The 24,665-nt window shown below is 42.3% G+C and overlaps 1 protein-coding gene across 1 annotated transcript in view; it reads right to left on the reverse strand.

The window, feature by feature from the left end:
- Positions 1 to 24,665, reverse strand: part of NUP133 (nucleoporin 133) — a 326,459-nt gene that overhangs the window by 210,819 nt on the left and 90,975 nt on the right. The window contains exon 8 of the mRNA XM_073671535.1: positions 20,838 to 20,908. Within this exon, the coding sequence (XP_073527636.1) occupies positions 20,838 to 20,908 (71 nt within the window). The remainder of the gene's footprint in view (positions 1 to 20,837; positions 20,909 to 24,665) is intronic.

Below are 24,665 nucleotides of genomic sequence, written 5' to 3' on the forward strand. Positions count from 1 at the left end.
GTAATCCGCCCCCCATGGTCCCCAAGGGCATTCCGCAAGTTCTATGCACATGCTGCGGATTTTTCCGCAGCGTTTATGCTTCGCTCAAAAATCCGCAGCATGTCATTTAATTTTGCGGAAGCGCGGCGTAATCGTCGCCATTGACTTGCATTGAGACGCACATAATCCGTGTCAGTACATTTGTACTCACGGATTATATGCGTTTCAATGTGCGGATGGTACCCAGTTGTGGAGGAGAGGAGACTCTCATCCAGACCTGGGTACCATTGTACCTGTAAAAAAAAAGAATAAAATAAAGTTTATATTCACCTTCCGACGGCCCCCGGTCTCCTTCCCTTTGCTTGTGGGCAGGACTGTAGGACCTGCGGTGACGTCACAGTCATGTGACTGCAGGCCCTTCAGTGCAGTGTCCCGCGATCAGCTGGCAGACAGGAGCGAGAGCAGCAAAACACGCCGGGCTATCAGAGGGTAAGTATAGGTTTATTTTTTTAGTTTTAAACATTCTTACGGTCACACTATATAAATCCATGCTGTTTGCATGGATTTATATAGTGTGACCTAGTTGTCAAGCACTTTCCAAGTGATGCTAAAATCGCCTGCAAAGCGCTTGTCAATCCCCATGCAGAAACGCATGTGAAAACGCTTCAAATCTGCATGCATTTGGCAGGAAAAATGCATGCACAATCTGTATGCGTTTTTTCTGCCAGGGAGATGCAGAAATTTTCTGCTTCATTTTTGCATCGTGGGCACATAGCCTAAAAGAACTAAGGACTGGAACAAAAATGGGACACCTGCTGAACAGATTAAGTAATTGCAGAAAACAAAGCGAACTGAGAGATATAGGCACCGAAGCACCTGGCTAGCAAAATAGTCAAACACTGAAGTCCAGCACAGCCAAAAAGGCGGAGCTGGAATATAAAGGCAGATGGTCACGTGACCACAAAACACAAGATGGGGAAAAAAACAAACAGGAAGGTTCTAACAGTGACCACCGCATGGAGAACTTTCCTACCAAAAGCCATTCTCTGACTGGCTACAATATCTAGCTTGTAATGTCTAGAAAATGTACTTGGGTTAGACCAAGTTGAAGCCGTACATATCTGCTCCTCCGAGGCCCCCCCTCTCTGCCCAAGAAGTGGCCATTGATCGAGTCGAATGAGCCCTCAACTCAACAGGAGGGGTCTTTTCTTCTACCGAATAGGTTAGACCTATTGTAGACTTAATCCATCTGGCAATTGTCTTTTTTGACGCTTTTTTAACCTCTATTTCTACCCCCAAACTGGACAAACAGGTTGTGATCAATTCTCCAACCCTGGGTGGCCTCTAAATAAGTAATGACTGCTTGTCTAACGTTCAGGGAATTCAAGAAGACTTCCTTTTGATTTTTAGGAATTTGATAGAAGGACAGAAGTACCACTTCCAGATTTATATTATGGGTAGAAGCGACCTTGGGTAGAAAGAATAGTTCTTAGATTTGATCCATCCTATCTTCATAAATCTGCAAGTACGGGTCCTTCTGGATAAGGCCTGTATCTCCCCCACCATTTTAGCAGTTGTAATTGCAACCAGGAAAGCTGTCTTAAAAGGTGAGTCTGCCTATGGTCAAGTCTTTGGATGGCTCGTATGGATGTTTACAAGATTGAGGTCCCAAGGAGGAACAGATCTTTTAACCCATGGTCTCAATCTCTGAACCGCCTTGGAAAACCTAGCTATCCAAAGATTCGCTGCCAATTGCGTATCAAAGAATACGCTCAGGGCAGAGACCTGGACTCTTAGAGTACTCGGTTTTAAACCCTTGTTAAACCTGGCATGTAAAAAATACAAAATCCTAGGGATATTTGGGTTAGAAACATCGATAGCTGAGTCTCCACATTCTGAGCAGAATTTTATCCAAATCTTACTATATATGGCCGAGGTCACGGGTTTTCGACTTGCCTATAGGGTTATCACCAGATCAGAAAGGACCTCTGGACTTCAAGATCTGCCTCTCAGCATCCATGCCGTAAGATGCAATCTGTCTACTTCTTGGTAGAACACAGGACCCTGATGAAGAAGGTCCTTCCTCAAAAGAAAGCTGGACAGGGTCTTCCAGTGCCATCTTGGCCAACAGAGGAAACTAGCTCCTCCTCGGCCAAAAGGGCACTACCAGTATTATCCTCACTTGATCTTCCTGCACTTTCCTTACTACCCTTGGTATCAGAGCTAACGGAGGGAATGCATACAACAGGCCCTTGTTCCATTGCTGGGATAGGGCGTCAATTCCTTCCGGATTGTCTAGCGGATGTAGGGAGTAGAATCTCCTGACCTTGGCATTTTCTCTGCTTTCAAAGAGGTCTAATTCTGGAGTACCCCAATGACGGGCAAGATTGAGGAAGGCCTGCATATTCAGTTCCCACTCTGTGGGACATATCCGTCTGCTCAGGAAGTCTGCTATCTGATTCTGAGCCCCTGCTAAGTGGACAGCTGTTATAGATAAGGCTGTTCTTTCTATCCAAAGAAACATCTTTGTAGAAAGGCTCTGCAGTAAAGAGTGTCTTGGGCCTCCCTGATGCCGCAGAAAGGCCACCGCTGTTGTGTTGTCTGACAAGACATATGTCTGTTCAGAAACAATGGTCGGTTGAAGCAGAGAACCTCCCACACAGCTCGTAATTACCAATAATTTGAGGACCTTACACGAATTTCTGGGGACCAGGTTCCCTGAAAGAACTTCCCCTCTACGTGGGCGCCCCACCCTGACTGACTGGCATCGGTGGTAATTACTCTGGCTGGGGAGGGGATCCAAGCTACTCCCACCTGGAGATTTTCTGGAAGCGTCCACCATACTAGGGACCTTCTTACCGCTCTGGAAAGGAGCATTACTTTGTCCAAGGATATCTGACGCCTGTCCCAGGCCGACAGAACAGCTTTTTGTATATGTCAGGCATGAAACTGGCTCTATCTGACACATGGAATGCAGGCAGTCATCAGTCCCAGGATCCTCACTGCATTTCTGATGGAGCAACGATTCCTTGGAAACTTAATCTCCCTTCTCAGAGACATCTGCTTTTCTATGGGTAGAAATGAGGTTCTTGGGCAAGAAGAAGAGAGTGACTCCCAGAAAGTTTTTCCTTTCCCCAAGATCTAGGTCTGATTTGTCCCAATTTATCAACCAACCCAATTCTTGGAGGGTGGAAATGGATACCCTTTTATGATCTAGAAGCTCCAGACGAGACACCCCCCCCCCCCCCACCGGGAGGAAATTGTCTAGGTAAGGAACTATGTTGATTCAAAAACGTATTAAATGGGCTACTACTTCTGTTATCAGCTTTGTAAACACCCGTGGAGCTGAGGCCACACCAGAGGGGAGACACCTGAACTGAAAATGGAGGATCAGATTTCCCACTTTTATTGCAAATCTCAAATATTTCTGATCGATGGGATGGATGGGGACATGGTAGTATGCTTTTTGGAGGTCCAAGGTACACATCAGGGCCCCTCTGTTAGGGGGATGGTAGATCAAATTGACTCCATCTTGAACCGCTTGTATTTTACCCAGTGGTTTAACAGTTTTAGGTTTATTATTCGCATTTCCCCTGAGGGTTTCCTGATGGAAAAGAGTCTTGAGTAGTGTCCCTGGAGCCTCTCTACCCGGGGGACTGGACTTATGGCCCCTATTTTTAAGAGTTTTTGTAGTACCAGACACTGGCTGGGGATTGGTGAGAATAAACCTCTCCAGGGGTAACTGGGCAAATTCAATTCTTTATCATGAAGATACGGTTTTTAGAATCCAAGGATTCTGTGATATTTCTTGCCAGCCCCTGAAGAACGACATTAGACGTTCCACTACGTGTATGGCGTCATTGCTTTCTCAAGCCAGATGCTGAATTAAAGGGGGGGCCCTCCGCCCTTGTTCCCTTTTTGGTAACTCCATCTGCCGGACTTTCCTTTACCCTTATACTCTGGATTACGCAAGGGGCAGGCTCTCCAAAAGGGCTGATACCCATGAGGTTTATCCTCGGGACACCCTTTGTTTTTATCAGATGCTTATTCCAAGATGTAGTCTAATACTGGCCCAAACACCCTATCCCCCGAAAAAGGAATGGAGCATAATTTATTTTTTGACTTGTTATCCCCAGACCAGGTTTTCAACTAGATAGCCCATCTAGTTGCATTAGATAAAGCGCTGTTTCTGGCCGCAAACCTAACGGACTCCGCCAAAGCGTTAGCCATGAAACCTGTAGACATTTTAAGGAGGGGAAGGGGCCTGAGAATAGCTTCCCTAGGAGCTTTTGATGTTAACTGCTCCTCCAGATCTTTTACCCACAAACACATTGATCTAGTTACAGAGGTAGCAGCAATATTAGTCTTTGATAGCCGCCAACGTCTCCCAGGTCCTTTTCAGAAGGCCATCCGCCTTCCTGTACATAGGATCCTTCAGACTGGACGAGTCCTCAAAGGGGATTGAGGTTTTCTTGACCACCTTTGCAATGGGAACGTCGATCCTAGGAATCTCTTCCCAGGGCTTAATGTCCTCTGGCTCAAAGGGTAGGCGTAGCCTAAAATCTCGTGGAATTACCAGTCTTTTTTCTGCATCCTCCCATTCTTCCAGGATCATGGAACGGATGTGGTTATTTACAGGGAAGACCCTGTGTCTCTGGGATCTTAAACCCCCGAACATCTCATCCTGCACTGTATGCAATGTCTGGGTGTCTTCCACCTGCATAGTGTCTCTGACCGCTTTTAGCAGTTTGTCTGTGTCCGCCGCTGAGAAGAAATATCTTTCCCTCATCCAGTGGATCTGAAGCTACATCTTCATCCTCCTCCTCAGAAGCAAAGGAGCTCTAATTATTCCTCTGAGGATAGCTCCATCTCCCACCTCGGTCTTTTTGCCCGGGGTCCTGGGTGAGACATCTGGGGGGAAACTAGACCCGAAATGGAGGCCCGAACCTCTTCTCTGATGATATACCTCATATCCGAAAGGATGGTTGGTTGTTCACCCTTCACAATTTTAGCAGTGCAGCCTTCGCATAACTGTTTAAGCCATGCTTCAGGCAACCTGCAGTTACATATGGGGCATCTCTTCATCTTTCCCCCCGACTTCTTTAGTCTTACCCCCACTCACATGTGCTATTGGTGGTTCAGATGGAGGATTTGGAAAAGCAAGAGACCCCATCATGCAGTCTCCAGAACAGCAGGGAAGCCAGACACAGGAAAGCGTTTCTATATTTACCTGTCTGATGTCTTCCCTGCCTTTTGCGTTCCATCGTGGAACGCACGCAGACTGCTGCTTTAAGCTTTCAAATTTCGCTCCCTGCCTCGCACGCACACCTGTGACGTCACCGGAAGTGAGCGCACACGTGGCTGGAACCAGATGCGAAGGCAGGCGCCGGAGCCAAGAGCTGTCGCCGGAGGAAAGCAGCTCCTGGGTCAAGAGCAGCGCTGCACTGACCGGGCTGAGGAACCCCCCTTCAGGGGGTGTCAGCCGCAGGCTGCTTCACAGGAGGAAGGAGAAGTTTGAGCCACCTGATCCCCTGAGCCCGCATACAGGTACGCTCTTCTGCGCACCACACCTCTGTTGCTTTCCTCACAGAGACAGGAAAAACACTAGGGGTGAAGGGGAGGGGCTTTTAACCTCTCTGTGTTTCCTGTCCCTGTAAGGATAAGAAGGACGTCCTCCACGGTGCTGTCAGGGGGACGTCCTGGAAATAGGAAATAGAAAATGTGGTAAGCTAAAATATAACTTAATAAATATACTTAAAAAAGAAAAGGGAAACAAAAAAAAAAAATCACAAAATATAAAATCCTATATGATTGGGCTAAAGTGCATGGGGCAAAAACAAAAACACACAGGTATAAAAAAAGCTACGTCTGGATGGCCTCAATCCGTAAGGAGATGTCGCCTGGTACCCTATGGCCTTGACGTAGTAATCCAACAAATTCAGCCCAACCCAGAGAAATCAGTGTAAACAAAAGATAAGATGGCCACTAATTGGAACTCTCTCACCCGATGTAAGGTAGCAGCAGTGCCAGTCAATCCCAGCCATACCATACACGGGGGTTATTTATTTTTTTTTAAATTTTAGGTGCAAGGTGTGCTGCTCCCAACGCGTTTCCTCTTAATGCAGATTCTTCAGGGGAGTCTTACAATTGTGGTGGTAACTCAACCCACCACATCGTTTTCACCTTTTTGCCACAGGTCAAAACATCCAGACCCTCTGGTGGCATTGGTTTATCCTGTGCAGTCATACTTTTTTAAAGCGCCGTGCCAGACACTAGGGCGTGACGCAACTTCCGGGGAGGAGACTACTTTCGCCACATGGAACGCAGGACGTCACATCGGGGATGCGCTCCACCGCCGGCGTAACCCAAATCATGGGATCCTGGATGCGCTCCACTGCCATAGACTCCCATGAGGGGGTTCCCGAGGGAGGGACCATGTTACAGCTACATGCCCCTAGGAAGACAACACCCCCACCTCACTACACAGACTCGTGCATACAATGGGAGAGAAGGCAACTAATAATCCCTCATAATTAGAGGGATGGGAGCAATTCTCAACCATAGTAATGACAGAATAAAATCCTCTTCTACTATATAAAATGACAACTCAGAAAAAAGGGGGATCATAACAGGCAAGTGGTTACAGTACCAACACACAAAATAGAATGGCCAATGAGGAGAGGCATCTCCTTCCACTACAATTCAACACAGAGTGCATAATTCGTGGCCAGAATGTATATCGCCACAGTGCAATAAGCACTACAATGGGGCCAAAATTGTGGCCAGGGGTATAGGACTAGTATCAAGAGAGGATTATACGAGAGGATTGGGTAATGGTCCAAGCAGAAAGGATATGTGACAGAAAAAGAGGGGGGGGGGGGGATGGGACAGGGAAGGGGCAGCCTATGCTTAACCTAGTATGAACTTAACTGGTCCGCCCTACCCGTCAGTGGAGGTTGGCACCCTAAATCCTGCGCATATGGCGCCCTGACTCCGCAGCAGCTGACCCTACTTACCTCACACCTTCACATCACAAAAAGCATTTATATGAAAAGGTGCTCATTAAGACCATTAGGTGTAACTGTATTCAACAGATAGATCCAACGTGCCTCTCTGTAGGATCTTGCGATCCCAATCCCCTCCTCTCAGTGATGACTTAACCTGCTCAATCCCCACAAAGGTAACCAACCCCCTCCTGACCACTATGTACAAGATTCATATGCCTCGCCAGCGGTGTGTCACTCCTGTTAGCGATATCTCGCAAGTGCTCTCCCACCCTCCTTCTAAACTCTCTTTTGGTCTTACCGACATACTCAATGCCGCATATACAGTTAAAATATAAATGATGCCTTTGGACCTACAATTAACTAGTTATAGTTGACTAGGCTTACAAAAGAGATTCAGGCATACGATCGGTCCAGTGTTTTGAATCCCCCCACAGATTTATTACTACCTTTTCAAACAAATCTGATCAGGTTAAAAATATATTAAGAAAACACTGTCCAATAAATCAAATGGATGAGTACATTGGGGACCTTGTCCAAACTACCCCACAGGTCACATACAAAAGAGGCAAGTCATTGAGGGATCGCCTTGTTCATAGCCACTACGCTCCAGATACCAAGAATAACTGGATCCAGAGTCCAGTAAAAGGCCGTTTTAGGTGTAGTGGCTGTGTTGCCTGCAGGTCCATAGCACAAACAAAGACGTTCAAGAGTAATACTACAGGCAAATCGTTTGACATTAGAACCTTTATTAACTGTAGGTCCAAAGGCATCATTTATAAGGCTAACTGCATATGCGGCATCGAGTATGATGGTAAGACCAAAAGAGAGTTTCAAACTACACCTCAACGAATTCATCTAGGGGTGCAGTTATCATATTGATAATACGGGTGTGTCACAGAATTTTATACCAGTAAGCGGTGATGAAAAAATAATTACATTTTTACCACCAAAATTTTGTTTTAGTCCCAGATTTTACATTTTCACACTGGGAAATGGGTAGAAATAGCACCAAAATTGTCCCACAGTTCCTGCTGAATGAAGAAATATCCCATATGTAGATGTACAGTACTGCTTAGCCACACGGGGAGACACAGGAGGGACGGAGCGCTATCTGCCTCCTGGAGCGCAGATTTTCCTAGAATAGTTTGCAGACTCCATATACACAGCTCCTAAGAGCAGAATCCTGCCCTCAAGTGACCCCATTTTGGAAATCATACCCCTTTGTGAATTTATCTACATATGTAGTGACGATTTTGACTCCATTTGGTGTTCTCCAGAAACAAGCAGCAGTGGATGTTGCCGAATGAAAATTGCAAACTGCTGTTGTAGTGAACAGCTCATGCTTCTGAAACATGCACCCGTACATTTGGCATTTCTGTAGCGATGAGAGCCTGCCTAACATGTGGACACTAAATGTGGTTACGGCACACTAGGGCTCAGAAGGGAGAGAGGTGGCATTTGGATTTGGGAGCTCAGAAATCGCTGAATTTCCTTTGGGCTCATGGAGCCATTAATATTTTCCAGAGCCTTTGTACTACTGGCAACGTGGAAGCCCCTTTTTATCTGATAATAGATGACAGACCTGAGGGAAGGTGGGGGGGCTTTGTTTGGATTTGAAGCTCTTGTTGGGAACATTTTAGGATAATGAGGCAGCAGAGTTACTCTGGACTGTCTGTTTTTTGTTCAACAGTGTCCTGTTTTCCCCCAGAGGTGCACAAAACTGGCAGACGACACTTTTATGCACGCCTAAAAATACGGACACCAACGGATCACAGGCCAGGCGTTCACGGTGTTTCTCTGCCTCACTATAGCAAATCTTCCGCCGAGAGCTGTCTGAATCACGTATTTCATTGATGTCACTGATGTTAAAGGGGGCAATTAAAAGCTGGGGCATGTGAGCTTTTGATCAGGGCCATTTGGATGTTTTTGATTGTCATTAAGATTTAAAAAGAGAAAACACAGTAGTTTGACAATAAATGGCTTCACTTAACCAATAACCATGAGTGGAGAAAGTTTTTTGTTATCATTCATATTTCTCTGAAACAAGGCCAAGAAAGCAAAAATTCTGCCGGGGTATGTAAACTTTTGAGCACAACTCTGTCTGTCCCCAAACACTTTGTGGAACTGGGCTATAAGGAAAAAGTTTTGAAATTTTATATTATTTATCATGTTCCGCACCCTAGGAGGGGTGGAAATTGTGAGAAAATATTGAAGAAAGAAAGAACTAGAATGGATCTATAAATTGGGAACTTTAAAACCGCATGGACTACACTCCCTGACAGAAGTTATGTCGCTTATCCATGTTATGTAAATGAAAGCTTATAACCTGACGTTAAATTCATCCATTGGTTTTATAAATTACTCTTTTGAAAAGCTGAAACCCTCCCAAATTTGGTTTAGGTGAAGAAAATAAATTGGCATCAATGCTGAAATATTGATCATTTAATGAACACAGAATGGTCAGATTTTGGCAAGACAAAAGTTTTGTCGCCCATAATGTGATATTCAAACAAATAATTATCTTAAAATACAAATATATGTTGCATAACATTGGTGAATGAAGTTGTGGTGCTATTAGTCATATTTAATATTTTGTGTGACTTCCATGAGCTTGAAGGACTGCATCCATGCGGTTCAATAATGATTCATACAATTTATTAATGAAGTCATCAGGAATAGCAAAGAATGCAGTCTTACATGCCTCCCAGAGTTCATCTAGATTCTTTGGTTTTGTCTTCCAAGCTTCCTCTTTCATCCTACCCCAAACATGCTCAATGATGTTCATGTCTGGTGACTGCGCTGGCCAGTCCTTGAGCACCTTGATCTTTTTTGCCTGGAGGACCTTTGTTGTAGAGATGGATGTATGAGATGGAGCACCATCCTGCTGCAGAATTTGACCCCTTTTATGATTTGGAATGTAAGAGGTAGCTAATACTTCTTGATATTTTAGGCTATTGATATTGCCTTCCACCTTGCAAATGTTTCGCACACCCCCATACTGAATGTAACCCCAGACCATGATCTTTCCACCACCAAATGTAACCGTTTCCTCGGTGTATTTTGCATCCATAAGGGATCCAGTAGGTCTCCTGCAGTATTTGCGGTGGTTGGTGTAATTCTACTGAAGATTCATCAGAGAAATCCACCTTCTGCCACTTTTCCAGCGTCCATCTGTTTAGCAGGCTGTGGGACTTTGCAAATGCCACACAGTTTTTTTATTTGCCTTTTGTTTAGTGCTGGCTTCTGGGCACTGATTCGACAATGGAGGCCATTTCAAGACAGAATACTACAAACTGTTCTAGTTGACACAGGGATTTGAGGTGACCAGGCCTGTTGGAGCTCTGCTGCAGTGGAAGAGGGGCTAGCTTTGGATTTTCTAACCAACAAACGTTCCTCCTGAGCAGTTGTCTTGCGGGGTCTGCAGGACCTGGGCTCGTCAAACACATCTCCAGTCTCTTCAAATCTTTTTTTTAATTCTTTGTGCTTGACGCTGAGACACATTAAAGATGCCAGCCACCTCTGCAGTGGATCTGGTCTTCAGCCTCTTGATAATGAAGGCTTTGGTCGCTGGGTGGATGTTTGGCTTGTTGTCAGAGCTCAAGTTGCAGTTCAAGTGAAGGTCTGGGGTGCTGGGTTTCTTTTTATACACACCCACTAATTAATCGATCATTTACTGAGCACTGGTGAGGATGTAAACTAGGATTGGGTGCATTATATGACCATGCGACAAAACTTTTGTCTTGCCAAAATCTGACCATTCTGTGTTCATTAACCGCTTCCCGACAGCCCACTGTACATAAACGTCCGCGCTGCCTGGGCTCTGTGCAGCGCGGACGTTTAAAAACGGTGGGTGGTCCCGCAGCGCTCAGGACCCCCAGGGTCCTGCAAGCGCTGCGGGAGCGGTGCACAGCGATAGCTCTGACAGGGAACATCATCGGGACCGGATTGGATCAGGTCCCATTGATGTTAACCCTTTGCTGTCTTCTATATGCCACGATCTATAGTGATCGCGGCATATAGAAGACAGCAGGAGGAGAGGGGGTGGTATACTTACCTCTCCGAAGACCCCTGATACCTTCCAGGACCTGGGGTTGCTATGGCAGCTGGAGGTCACATGACCGCCTCCAGTTCTGCCATATATGGTGTCCTGCCTGGCTCAGCCTTCAGCTGAAGCCAGGCAGGAGACTCTGACTGTGAAACTGTCAGTGAAGATCTCATGTAATGTAATATATGTCTATTACATTACATGAGATCAGTGATCAGAAAAATAAAAATGATTGTCCCATACAGGGACTAAGTAAAAATGTAAAAAAAAGTTAAAAAAAATGTTTTGAAACTGTTAAAAAAAAAAAATACAAAATAAATTAAAATAAATAAAATATTAAACCGATAAATCCGTATATCTATGCAAAAATAAAAAAAATACACATATTTGGTATCGCCGCGACGGAAACAACCCGAGCTATAAAACTGTCACACTAATTAACTCCTTCTGTGCACACCGTAATAAAAATAATTAAAAAAAACGGAGCAAAAAACTATGCTTTTCCCTCATATCGCCAAACAAAAAGTGGAAAAAATGCGATCAAAAAGCAAAATGGAAATAAAAATGGTACCGCTGAAAACGTCATCTTGTTTCGCAAAAAAAAAAGTCGCCATACACCTCCATCAGCCGAAAAATAAAAAAAAGTTATAGCGCTCAGAATAAAGCAATGCAAAAAAAATATTTTTTCTATAAAATTGTTTTATTGTGTAAAAGTGCCAAAACATAAAAAAAATATACAGTAAGTGTAGTATCGCTGTAAACGTACTGACCGGAAGAATAACGCAGCCTGATCACTTTTACCACACACAGAACGGCATAAAAAAAAACCTCAAAAAACAATTCCTGAATTATTTTTTGTTAATTTTACCTCCCAAAAAACGGAATAGAAAGCGATCAAAAAATGTCACGTATCCAAAAATGGTACCAATAAAAATGTCAACTCGTCCCGCAAAAAACAAGCCGTCACATGACTGTTGGCTGAAATATGGAAAAATTATAGCTCTCAAAATATGGCGATGCAAAAACTAGATTTTGCAAAACAAAAGCGTCTTAGTGTGTGACAGCTGTCAGTCATAAAAACCCCATATAAATCTGGTATCTCTAATCGCACCGACCCGAAGAATAAAGTAATCTAATCAGTTATATCACACGAGGAACGGCGTAAAAAATAAATAAAACCAATTCTTCACCTGCTACTGATTTGTTTATTATATCTCCCAAAGATCGCAGTAAGGCTCTGCTCACATTTATCCTGCGCTCTGCGCTGAGCACTTACCCCAGAGTTTCCGTGTAAATCTCTGAAATATGTGATTCAGACGGAACCCATGACGGAAGATTCCCTGTAATGAGGCAGATATAGGCCACTGTGGACGCCGTCTAGCCTGGGATCCCACGGTGTCATTTGTTTTAGGCGTGCATAAAAGTGCGGTTGGCCACAGTTTTGTGCACTTCTGAAAAAAAGGACACCGCTAAACAGAGGCCAGACGGAGTCCAGAGTAACTCTGCTGCCTCATTACAGTGAATGGATCCCGCAGGGGTTTCATCTGAATTACATCACTTGGAAATTTAGATGGAAACCCCGATGTAAGTGCTCAGCCTAGAGCGCCGGATAAATGTTACATAAAATGTTCCCAATAAAAGCTTCAACTCAGTCCTCAAAAAAAGCTAGTCCCCACTCAGGTCCGTCATCTGTTAAAAATATAAGGGACTTCCAAGTTACTGGTAGCAGAAAGGCTCTGGAAAAGCGAAATGGCCCTTGCCCCCCAAAAGAAAATCAGAAAATTTTGTGCTCCCAAATCCAAATGCCTATTCTACAATAATTTGTTCTCCAATTGTCAAATAGCACTCCGTCCCCCCCAGATCTCGCCGTATGGCTGAGCGGTACAATACAGCCACATATGGGGTATTGCCACTTTTAGAAGAAATTGTGTGACACATTTCGGCACCATTTTTACCCATTGCCCTGTGTGAAAATGTAAAATCTGAGGGTAAAACATTTTTTTGTGGTAAAAATATAATTATGCTTTTTTCACTGTCCAATGGTATAAATTTAAAAATTAAAAAATACTCACTACTTCCCTAGATGAATTCCTTGAGAGGTGCAGTTTACAAAATGGGGTCACTTGTGGGGGTTTCTGCTGTTTCGGCATGTCAGCGACTCTTCAAATGTGACATGGTGTCTGCTGCCTATCCCAGCCAACATAGCGCTCCTTTCTCTTCCGAACCCTGCCGTACACCAAAGCAGTGGTTTTCCCCCACATATGGGGTATCGGCGTACTCAGGAGAAATTGTACAACAAATTTCATGGTGCAATTTATCCTGTTACCCTTATGATAATGCAAAATTAAGGGATGAAAAACATTTTTGTGGGAAAAATGTGAAAATTTTATTTTTACAGCTCAATATTATAAACTTCTGTGAAGCACCTTGGGGTTCAAGGTGCTCACCACACATCTAGATAAGTTCCCTAAGGGGTCTAGTTTTCAAAATGGTGTCACTTGTGGGAGGTTTCCACAGTTTAGGTACATCAGGGGCTCTCCAAACGCAACATGGCGTCCGCTAATTATTCAGACAAATTTTACATTCAAAAAGTCAAATGGTGCTCCTTCCCTTTCAAACCCTGCAGTGCGCCCAAACAGTGGTTTGCCTCCACATATGGGGTATCAGCTCAAGAGAAATTGCACAACAAATTTTGGGGTCCATTTTTTCCTGTTACCCCTGTGAAAATAAAAAAAATTGGGTCTAAAGTAACATTTTTGTGAAAAAAGTTAAATGTTAATTTTTTTCTTCCACATTCCAAAAATTCCTGTGAAGCACCTGAAGAGTTAATAAACTTCTTGAATGGGGTTTTGAGCACCTCGAGGGGTGCAGTTTTTAGAATGGTGTCACTTGGGCATTTTCTGTCATAAAGACCCCTCAAAGTGACTTAAAATGTGATGTGGTCCCTAAAAAAAAAATGTTTTTGTAAATTTTGTTGGAAAAATGAGAAATCGCTGGTCAACTTTTAACCCTTATAGCTCCCTAACAAAAAAAAATTTGGGTTCCAAAATTGTGCTGATGTAAAGTAGACATGTGGGAAATGTTATTTATTAACTATTTTGTGTGACATATCTCTCTGATTTAAGGGCATGAAAATTCAAAGTTAGAAAATTGCAAAATTTTCAAAATTTTCGCCAAATTTCCGATTTTTTCACAAATAAACGCAAGCGATATCGAAGAAATTTTACCACAATCATGAAGTACAATATGTCACGAAAAAACAGTCTCAGAATCAGGGGAATACGCTGAAGCGTTCCAGAGTAATTACCTCATAAAGTGACAGTGGTCAGAATTGTAAAAATTGGCCTGGTCACGAAGGCAAAAACAGGCTCTGGTGCGAAGTGGTTAAATAATCAATATTTCAGCATTGATGCCAATTTATTTTCTTAACCTAGACCAAATTTGGGAGGGTTTCAGCTTTCAAAAGAGTAATTTATAAAACCAATGGATGAATTTAACGTCAGGTTATAAGCTTTTATTTACATAACATGGATAAGTGACATAACTTCTGTCAGGGAGTGTAAGGCTGCGTGCCCTCGATGCGGATTTAATGCGTTTCAGCGGCTGCAATTCTGTCACGAAAACGCATTAAAAACGCATGCTAAGTTGTCTGCCATATTTCCTAATAATAATCCAAATGTGCTGTGCACATGCTGCGGAAATTTCCTCTGTGGATTATTATTGCGGAAAAATCCACAGCACGACCATCAATTTTGCGGAATCGCCGCCACTGACTTGGATTGGAATGCATGACTACACGTACACATGTGGATATTAAGCGATTCAATGTGCGGATGGTACCCCGGTCTAGAGAAGAGGAGACTCTCCTCCAGACCCGGGTACCATAGTACCTGTAGTTAAAGAATTAAGATAAAAAAAACAAACAAACAAACATATACTTACCTTCTGATGGCCCCTGTCTGCTCCCGGCGGTGCTGCTGGCTCTTCGGCTACTCGTGGCGGTAAAAGGACCTTCCATGACGTCATTTAGTCATGTGATGTCCGCAGTCGCGTGATCTGTCACATGACTAAATGAAGTCATGGAAGGTCATTTTTAGAACACCACCGGAAGCACCGGAGAAGGAGACCGGGGGCCATCGTAAGGGGACTATAATGTTTTTTGATTTATCAACTTTTTTTTTTTTTTTTTTTTTACTATTGATGCTGCATTTGCAGCATCGTAACTTGGTCACACAACATAAATCCATGCCAGGTGCATTTTCCGAGTGATGCTAAAATCGCTTGGAAAAGCGCTCGACAACCCATATGCGAAATGGCATGTTCAAAAAGCTTCACGAACGCTTCTACCTGGCAGAAAAAAACGCATGAGCAATCCGCATGAGCAATCCGCATGCGTTTTTTCTGCCAGGGAGATGCAGACACGCTCCGCAGCATTTCTGCATCGTGGGCACATAGCCTAAATGTAGAATTTAAGTTGCATACACTAATATAAGCATAAACCGGATTTTCTCATTTGAGGCCGTATACATGTTAAGTTTTTAATTCACTATATAATGCACTAATATTGCACTATGAACTCTTTCACCTATTTATTTTTACTTATCATTGCAGATTTAATCTTTTGGAAATAACTCACCCCACTATATGTAAATGTTCATGAACTTTGAATAATATATCATGAATTATCTACCTTGGGACCGCTGATCCTTGTGCAGAATGACAATGCATAAATGAAGAAACATAATACAGGGTGGGCCATTTATATGGATACACCTAAATTAAATGGGAATGGTTGGTGATATCAACTTCCTGTTTGTGGCACATTTAGTATATGGGAGGGGGGAAACTTTACCAGTTGGGTGGTGACCATGGCGGCCATTTTGAAGTCGGCCATTTTGGATCCAACTTTATTTTTATAAATGGGAAGAGGGTCAGGTGACACATCAAAGTTATTGAGAATCTCATAAGAAAAACAATGGTGTGCTTGGTTTTAACGTAACTTTATTCTTTCATGAGTTTTTTACAAGTTTATGACCACTTATAAAATGTGTTCAATGTGCTGCCCATTGTGTTGGATTGTCAATGCAATCCTCTTCTCCCACTCTTGACACACTGATAGCAACACAGCAGATGAAATGCCAGCACAGGCTTCCAGTATCCGTTGTTTCAGATGCTGCACATCTCGTATCTTCACAGCATAGACAATTGCCTTCAGATGACCCCCAAAGATAAAAGTCTAAAGGGATCAGATCAGGAGACCTTGGTGGCCATTTAACTGGCCCACGACGACCAATCACTTTCCATGAAACTGTTCCTGTAGGAATGCTCGGACCTGACACCCATAATGTGGTGGTGCACCATCTTGTTGGAATAACTCCGGTAACGTGCCATCTTCAGTGCATAAAGAGGGCAACACATCATCATGGAGCAATTTCAGATATCCAGTGGCATTGAGGTTTCCATTGATGAAGAATGGCCCCACTATCTTTGTACCCCATATACCACACCATACCATCAAGACACGAGATGTGCAGCATCTGAAAAACAGATGTCGTATGGCTACGTCTAAAGTCGTTAACGGGTTAAAACAGTATTTAACAGGGAAAAAAAAAAATTTTTGGTTTTCACATCTAAATGTTATAAAGTTTTCTGAATCACCTGCAGGTAATCAATGTTCAGTAGTATCAAAGTGACAGAAAAAAAAAACAGCTCACCAAGGCTCCAGGAGTGTAGAAGCATAGAATTCATAGGACCACATTGAAACAGGTGAATGAAAAGAGGTTCCAACTTAATTAAAAAAGCATCTCTATTAGGAGAAAGAAAAAAAAACACGGTTAAAAAAAATTCCATGTTACTGTGATAGCGTGTTTTTGAGTGTCACTGCGTAATCACAGTAACATGGCATTTTTTTAAATCGATTTTTCTAATAAAGATGTGTGCCATGCTATTTTATGAAGCTGGAACCTCTTTTCCATCAAACAATTCTTAATACACCCCTAGATGATATCCTGGAGGGCTCCAGTTTCCAAAATGGGATCACAACTATTCTGTTTAGGCATGTCGGGGAGTCCGAAAATGCAACATGGCATTCACAATCTATCCCAACCAAATTTACGTTCCAAAAATCAAACAGCACCCTTTCCTTCCTGAGCCCTGCCATGTGCCCAAACATGAAAACAAGTAGAGAGATAGGGGCGCAATAGCGCTGTTATCCAACAACAACAAAGTGGGTAAAAAGAAAAATGTGCTCACCTTTGTGAGATGTGTAATGCACAACTCCTCAGAATTTGTAGCGAAGGGCTGCAGCCAGCACAGAATCCCTAGGGATCTTGTAAGGCTGTCTTTAATAGGACGAAGTTGGTGCCGGGAATAAAATCCGCGCTCCTCCGTGGTGAAGAAATTTGACGATAGGTTGTATATATTTAACAATCTTGTAGTTTATTACTAAAAGACAACAGTGTTGCTTGATAATAGTCCTGTTTATTTGGGATTACACATGCGGAATGGTGGTGCAGGTTCTGGGGTGAGGGGGCGAGAAGACAACGGCCGTTTCAAGCTAGTCCTGCGCTTCAACGGGTCCACTGTTGTCTTTTAGTAATAAACTACAAGATTGTTTAAATATATACAATCTCTCGTCAAATTTCTTCACCATGGAGGAGCGCGGATGTGCCCAAAACATGGCATTTAATTGCATTTGGGAGAAATTGCGTCTGAAAATTATAATTTGGGGTCTAAAACATTTTAGCAGAAAAAAACTAAAATTTTCGTTTTCACGTTTCTCATTCACATTTTAAAAAGTTCTGTGAATCATTTATGGGTTTAAAATGGTCAACAGAAAAGAGGACACTTTTCCAGCAATGGTAAAGATAAAATCAGTTTTTTCTTTATTTAGATAATTTAAAAACGGTTTTAAAGGATATGAACCAGAAGCTACCACCAACCATATTCTCACAAGATCGACCAGTTTCAACTTAACGAGTCTTAGTCGTGATCTAATTTGCTATGAGACTAGGTCAGATTAATAGCCCTGTGGGATCTAGCTAATTGCACAGGTGTATGATATCCTGAATGAACCCCTTTATCCCCGAGGGTTGTTTGCACGTTAATGACCAGGCCAATTTTTACAATTCTGACCACTGTCACTTTATGAGGTAATTACTCTGGAACGCTTCAATGGATCCCCCTGTTTTTTCATGACACATTGTACTTCATGATTGTGGTAACATTTCTTCGATATCACTTGCATTAATTTGTGAAAAAAAATGGAAAATGGAAATTTGGCAAAAATTTTGAAAATTTCGCAATTTTCAAACTTTGAATTTTCATGCCCAGAGTTATTACCTCAAAGTGACTTTGGACAAATTTTAAAAACAGGGACTTGACATTAAGGTTAAACATTGGCTCTGTAACTAAGGGGTATGCAACTTGCATAGTAGCAGTCACACAGAATAGTAACCTTTCAATGTTCTGTTGAGAGAAGAAAACAAGCAGCTTATTGGCACGTGACTGCAACTAAGCTAATCGCCTACTTGTAGACATGTGACGGCTGCTCAAGCTGGAAACAGAGAAGAATCCTAACAGTAAACCATAGTAAGAAAAAAAAAAAAAAAAAAGGAAACCCTTTACAACTCCTGATGCAACTATACGTCATAGGTCGCCTCCCCCAGAACTATAGCCTGCATCTTTTCAGGCATGTGTCAGCTGATCAGCACTCCTGTCACATGATGGGTTGGCATGACAACAGGGGGTCTGCATGAGACCCCCTCCCCATGCTAGCCATTGCTGATATGCTATGAGGGCCGCCCCATGACCAGCGTTCATAGATTAACATTTCACAGCCCTGCTATGTTTAACACAAGCGATCAGATTACAGCTTCAAGTCTTTTAAGGGTATGTGCACACATGTTGTGCTTTGCTGCGTATTTGCTGCAGATTTTTATGTAAATTTTCAGCTGTCTAGCAGAACCAGCAAAGTCTATGAGAAACCAGAACTCTCTGTTCCCACATGTTGGTTTTTGTTTGCTGCGTATTTTCAGTGATTAGAAAAATGCTGAAAGTAGGAAATAATGGGGGGGGGGGGGGGGTGAAAAAACGCTGCAAAAACGCAACAAAAATGCAGCTAATCTCCTGCCAGAGAAAAGTTATCAGCAGATTACATGCAGATTTTGGTGCAGAAAAAACACAATGTGTGTGCACATACTCTTAGGAGACTATTGAAGCAAATCATAAGTGTAAAAACAAACAACATACTAAAAATATATTTTTTAAAAAGTGTGTGTGTGTGTCTCTGTGTTCGCTCGTTAATGTAGAACTTTAACCTCCCCCCCCCTTATGCCCCATTCTAAATTAACAAAACTACACAGTTTGTATCGATGTGTTCAGAAATGCCCAAAATATAAAAATAATCAGAACGGTAAACTGCATAATGAGACAAAAAAAAATCAAAACGCCAGAACTATATTTTTTTTGGGTTGCCACATAGTCAGCCCTCACCTGTTTTCCAGTACACTATATGGTAAAAATCAATGGTGTTACTCAAAAGTAAAACTCGCCCAGCAAAAAACACGCCCTCCCTTAGCCATATTAACGGGAAAAAAAGGTTATGACTCTGGGATGAAGATGATGAAAATTTAAAGGGGGTGAAGGGGTTACAACAGGAAAGTAAAATAAGCTTTAATTTCTGATGATCAAGGTATAAACACTGTACAATTGAAATACATTTTTATAGATGCACTGGACATTTTTCCACTGCTGCTCTATCCAGTGGGAAAATGTAAAACTCACTTCATTCGCAACATTTAACAATTAGGGTATGTGCACACGATGCAGAAATGAAGCAGAAAATTTCTGCATCATTTCTGCATCTCCCTGGCAGAAAAAACGCATGCAGATTGTGCATGCGTTTTTCCTGCAGAATACATGCGGATCCACATGCAGATTCACATGCGTTTCCGCATGCAGATTGACAAGCGCTTTCCAGGCGATGTTAGCATGACCTGGAAAGTGCTTGATAACTAGGTCACACTATATAAATCCATGCAACCAGCATGGATTTATATAGTGTGACCCGAGAGAGTGTCTATACTTACCTCCGATGGCCCGCGCTGTCCTGCTCAATCTGTTCTCCCTCGCCGGCAACTTTGAATTGAAAGACCTGCCGACGTCAGCGTCACGTGACCCGTCACATGACTCTGACGTCACCGCAGGTCCTACAACTCACTGCAAGTGCCGGGAACCAAGAAGGAGCGGTGCGCGGGCCGACAGATGGTAAGAATACATTTATTTTTTATTTTATTCTTCTTTTACAGCTTTTTTAATGGTACCTGGGTGTGGATGAGACTCTCCTCTCCTCCACACTCGGGTACCATCCGCACATTAGAACGCACCAATTACGCAAGTACAAATGCTGTCTTGCGGAATTGGCGCGTTCTAATGCAAGTCAATGGCGGCGAAATCGCCGCGTTTCCGCAAAATTAATTGACATGCTGCGGATTTTTGACCGCAGCGTTAACGCTGCGGAAAAATCCGCATCATGGGCACAGCACATGCGGATTTCCATTGGGGAACATTGCTTCCCTTCTACCATGCGTTTTTCATGCGTTTCCGCGGCGTTTACGCAACTGCAAAAACGCCGCGGAAACGCATGAAATACGCATCGTGTGAACACAGCCTAAGGCTGCATGCGTTTTTTCTGCCAGGGAGATGCAGAAATGATGCAGAAATTTTCTGCTTCATTTCTGCATCGTGTGCACATACCCTTAAGGTGTTTTTTTAAAAAAAAAAATAAAGGTGAACAAAGAACTTACCTGTTCTGATTTAAATCTAAATAAGAAATGTTGATGTGTTCTTTAATTTCTTCATAGTTACTTTCAGAACCCTAAAAAAAAAAAAAAGAAAAAAAGAATGTTTTTCCTTCAGTTCCATATTATAGCTGATGTTTGGAAGAATCCTACTTACCATATATTTGTTTACCAATTAAACCCATAAACTACTGAAGTCTTGTCGACTTGGTTATTTTATTGCAGACTTTTTATTCTCTGTACATAATTATGGGAGCAGCCATCTTGTCTGCACTGCCATTAATAGCATTTAGAGAAATATTTTACAAAAACCTGACACATGAGGACTTGAAGTGTTTTCTAGGGCTGTCAGTGACCTGTGCAGAGGTTAATCTGCAGGGAGAGGGAGATTTTGAGTGCTACTTCAGATTTGTTATTATCCACCACCAGGACTCTGGCGTGTGTGAAATCACGCTGTACACCATACTTTTAAGCTTTTATGCTTATCTGTAGATCTTTGGAGTCCCAATACTATTGCTACACTTTATATAGGTGCCCTGATGCCATTACTGATATCTTATTTCTAATGCACTATAGGCACTTAAAGGGGTTTTCCCACAAACGAAAGTTGATTTTCATCAATAGATCTTGTAATAATAATAACTTACACAATTGGATGTGTTTAAATAAAATGTTCCTGTGCTGAGATAATCTTATAAATGTTCCCCTGCTGTGTCCTGTGTAATGGCTGTGTCTGATCATGAAGGAACATGGTGTCTGATCATACCACAGCTCCTGGGCAGGGGAGGAAGCACAGGAGTATACAGACATTACAGCAGGGGAGCACAGCTGATTCTTCTTGTGAGGCAAAACATTTCACTGTCTGTTTTTAAACAATGTTTTACTTCAAAGGAAGCATAGCAATGGATTGCAGCGGATACTATCTGTATACTCTCCTGTGCGTCCTCCTCTGCCCAGGAGCTGTGGTATGATCAGACCATGTTCCTACACGGTCAGACACAGTCATTACACAGTACACAGCAGGGGAACATTTATAAGATTATCTCAGCACAGGAACATTTTATTTAAACACATCCAATTGTGGAAGCTATTATTCCAAGACCTACTGATTAAAGTCAACTTTTGTTCGTGGAAAAAACCCTTTAATTCATTATGAACTTTTTAGAAAAGTCTCATCATACGCAATTAGATGGTGTAGCAAAAACCTAGCACCAGATTCCCTTTGAGAGCAGCATAATGTAGCAGCATAGATCCTGATTCCAGTGATTTATCACTTACTGATCTACTTGCTATCATTTTGATAAAACCAGTTTCATCTGCTGCAGATATATTAGCTCTCTGAATAACCCTGCCCACACCACTGATTCACAGCTTTCTGTGTACACTGTGCATAGGCAGAAACCAACCAATCAGTGGTGGGACTAGGAATATACAGAGCATAAGAATATGCTTGACTAGCAGGCAGCAAGTTTTTGGCTATGTGCCCACGATGCAGAAATACACCGGATTTTTCCTGAGCGTTTCAGCATCTCCTGGCAGAAAAAACGCATGCGAATTGTACATGTGGATTGTACATGCGGATTGTACATGCGTTTTCCTGCCAGGGACAAGCGGGTGTGAAGCGTTCTTCACATGCATTTCCGCATGTGGGTTGACAAGCACTTTCCAAGCGATTTTAGCATCACTTGGAAAGTGCTTGACAACTTGGTCACACTATATAAATCACTTGGTCACACTATATAAATCCATGCAACCGGCATGGATTTATATACTGTGACCGTAAAAGAATGGTAAAAATAATAAAGTATAATATATTATATATATATATATATATATATATATATATATATATATATATATATATATATATATATATATATATATATATATAATATATATATATATATATATATATATATCTATCTATATCTCACACATACACATACAGTACAGACCAAAAGTTTGGACACACCTTCTCATTTAAAGATTTTTCTATATTTTCATGACTATGAAAATTGTACATTCACACTGAAGGCATCAAAACTATGAATTAACACATGTGGAATTATATACTTAACAAAAAAGTATGAAACAACTGAAAATATGTCTTATATTCTAGGTTCTTCAAAGAAGCCACCTTTTGCTTTGATGACTGCTTTGCACACTCTTGGCATTCTCTTGATGAGCTTCAAGAGGTAGTCACCGGAAATGGTCTTCACTTCACAGGTGTGCCCTGTCAGGTTTAATAAGTGGGATTTCTTGCCTTATAAATGGGGTTGGGACCATCAGTTGTGTTGTGCAGAAGTCTGGTGGATACACAGCTGATAGTCCTACTGAATAGACTGTTAGAATTTGTATTATGGCAAGAAAAAAGCAGCTAAGTAAAGAAAAACGAGTGGCCATCATTACTTTAAGGTCAGTCAGTCCAAAAAATTGGGAAAACTTTGAAAGTGTCGCCAAGTGCAGTTGCAAAAACCATCAAGCGCTACAAAGAAACTGGTCATATGAGGACCGCCCCAGGAAAGGAAGACCAAGAGTCACCTCTGCTTCTGAAGATAAGTTTATCCGAGTCACCAGCCTCAGAAATCGCAGGTTAACAGCAGCTCAGATTAGAGACCAGGTCAATGCCACACACAGTTCTAGCAGCAGACACATCTCTTCAACAACTGTTAAGAGGAGACTTTGTGCAGCAGGCCTTCATGGTAAAATAGCTGCTAGGAAACCACTGCTAAGGACAGGCAACAAGCAGAAGAGACTTGTTTGGGCTAAAGAACACAAGGAATGGACATTAGACCATTGGAAATCTGTGCTTTGGTCTGATGAGTCCAAATTTGATATCTTTGGTTCCAACTACCGTGTCTTTGTGCGACGCAGAAAAGGTGAACGGATGGACTCTACATGCCTGGTTCCCACCGTGAAGCATGGAGGAGGAGGTGTGATGGTGTGGGAGTGCTTTGCTGGTGACACTGTTGGGGATTTATTCAAAATTGAAGGCATACTGAACCAGCATGGCTACCACAGCATCTTGCAGCGGCATGCTATTCCATCCGGTTTGCGTTTAGTTGGACCATCATTTATTTTTCAACAGGACAATGACCCCAAACACACCTCCAGGCTGTGTAAGGGCTATTTGACCAAGAGGAAGAGTGATGGGGTGCTACGCCAGATGACCTGGCCTCCACAGTCACCAGACCTGAACCCAATCGAGATGGTTTGGGGTGAGCTGGACCACAGAGTGAAGGCAAAAGGGCCAACAAGTGCTAAGCATCTCTGGGAACTCCTTCAAGATTGTTGGAAAACCATTTCCGGTGACTACCTCTTTAAGCTCATCAAGAGAATGCCAAGAGTGTGCAAAGCAGTCATCAAAGCAAAAGGTGGCTACTTTGAAGAACCTAGAATATAAGACATATTTTCAGTTGTTTCACACTTTTTTGTTAAGTATATAATTCCACATGTGTTAATTCATAGTTTTGATGCCTTCAGTGTGAATGTACAATTTTCATAGTCATGAAAATACAGAAAAATCTTTCAATGAGAAGGTGTGTCCAAACTTTTGGTCTGTACTGATATATATATATATATACGCACACATATATATACACACACACACACATACATATATATATATATATATATACACACACACACACACACACACACATACATATATATACATATATACAGTTATATGAAAAAGTTTGGGCACCCCTATTAATCTTAAACTTAATGTTTTATAAAAATTGGTGTTTTTGCAGCAGCTATTTCAGTTTGATCTATGTAATAACTGTTGGATACAGTAATGTTTCTGCCTTGAAATGAGGTTTATTGTACTAA

Source organism: Phyllobates terribilis, unplaced genomic scaffold (genome assembly GCF_046119375.1).
Source record: "Phyllobates terribilis strain yellow unplaced genomic scaffold, ASM4611937v1 Scaffold_3__8_contigs__length_932513732, whole genome shotgun sequence".
Lineage (NCBI taxonomy): Eukaryota > Metazoa > Chordata > Amphibia > Anura > Dendrobatidae > Phyllobates > Phyllobates terribilis.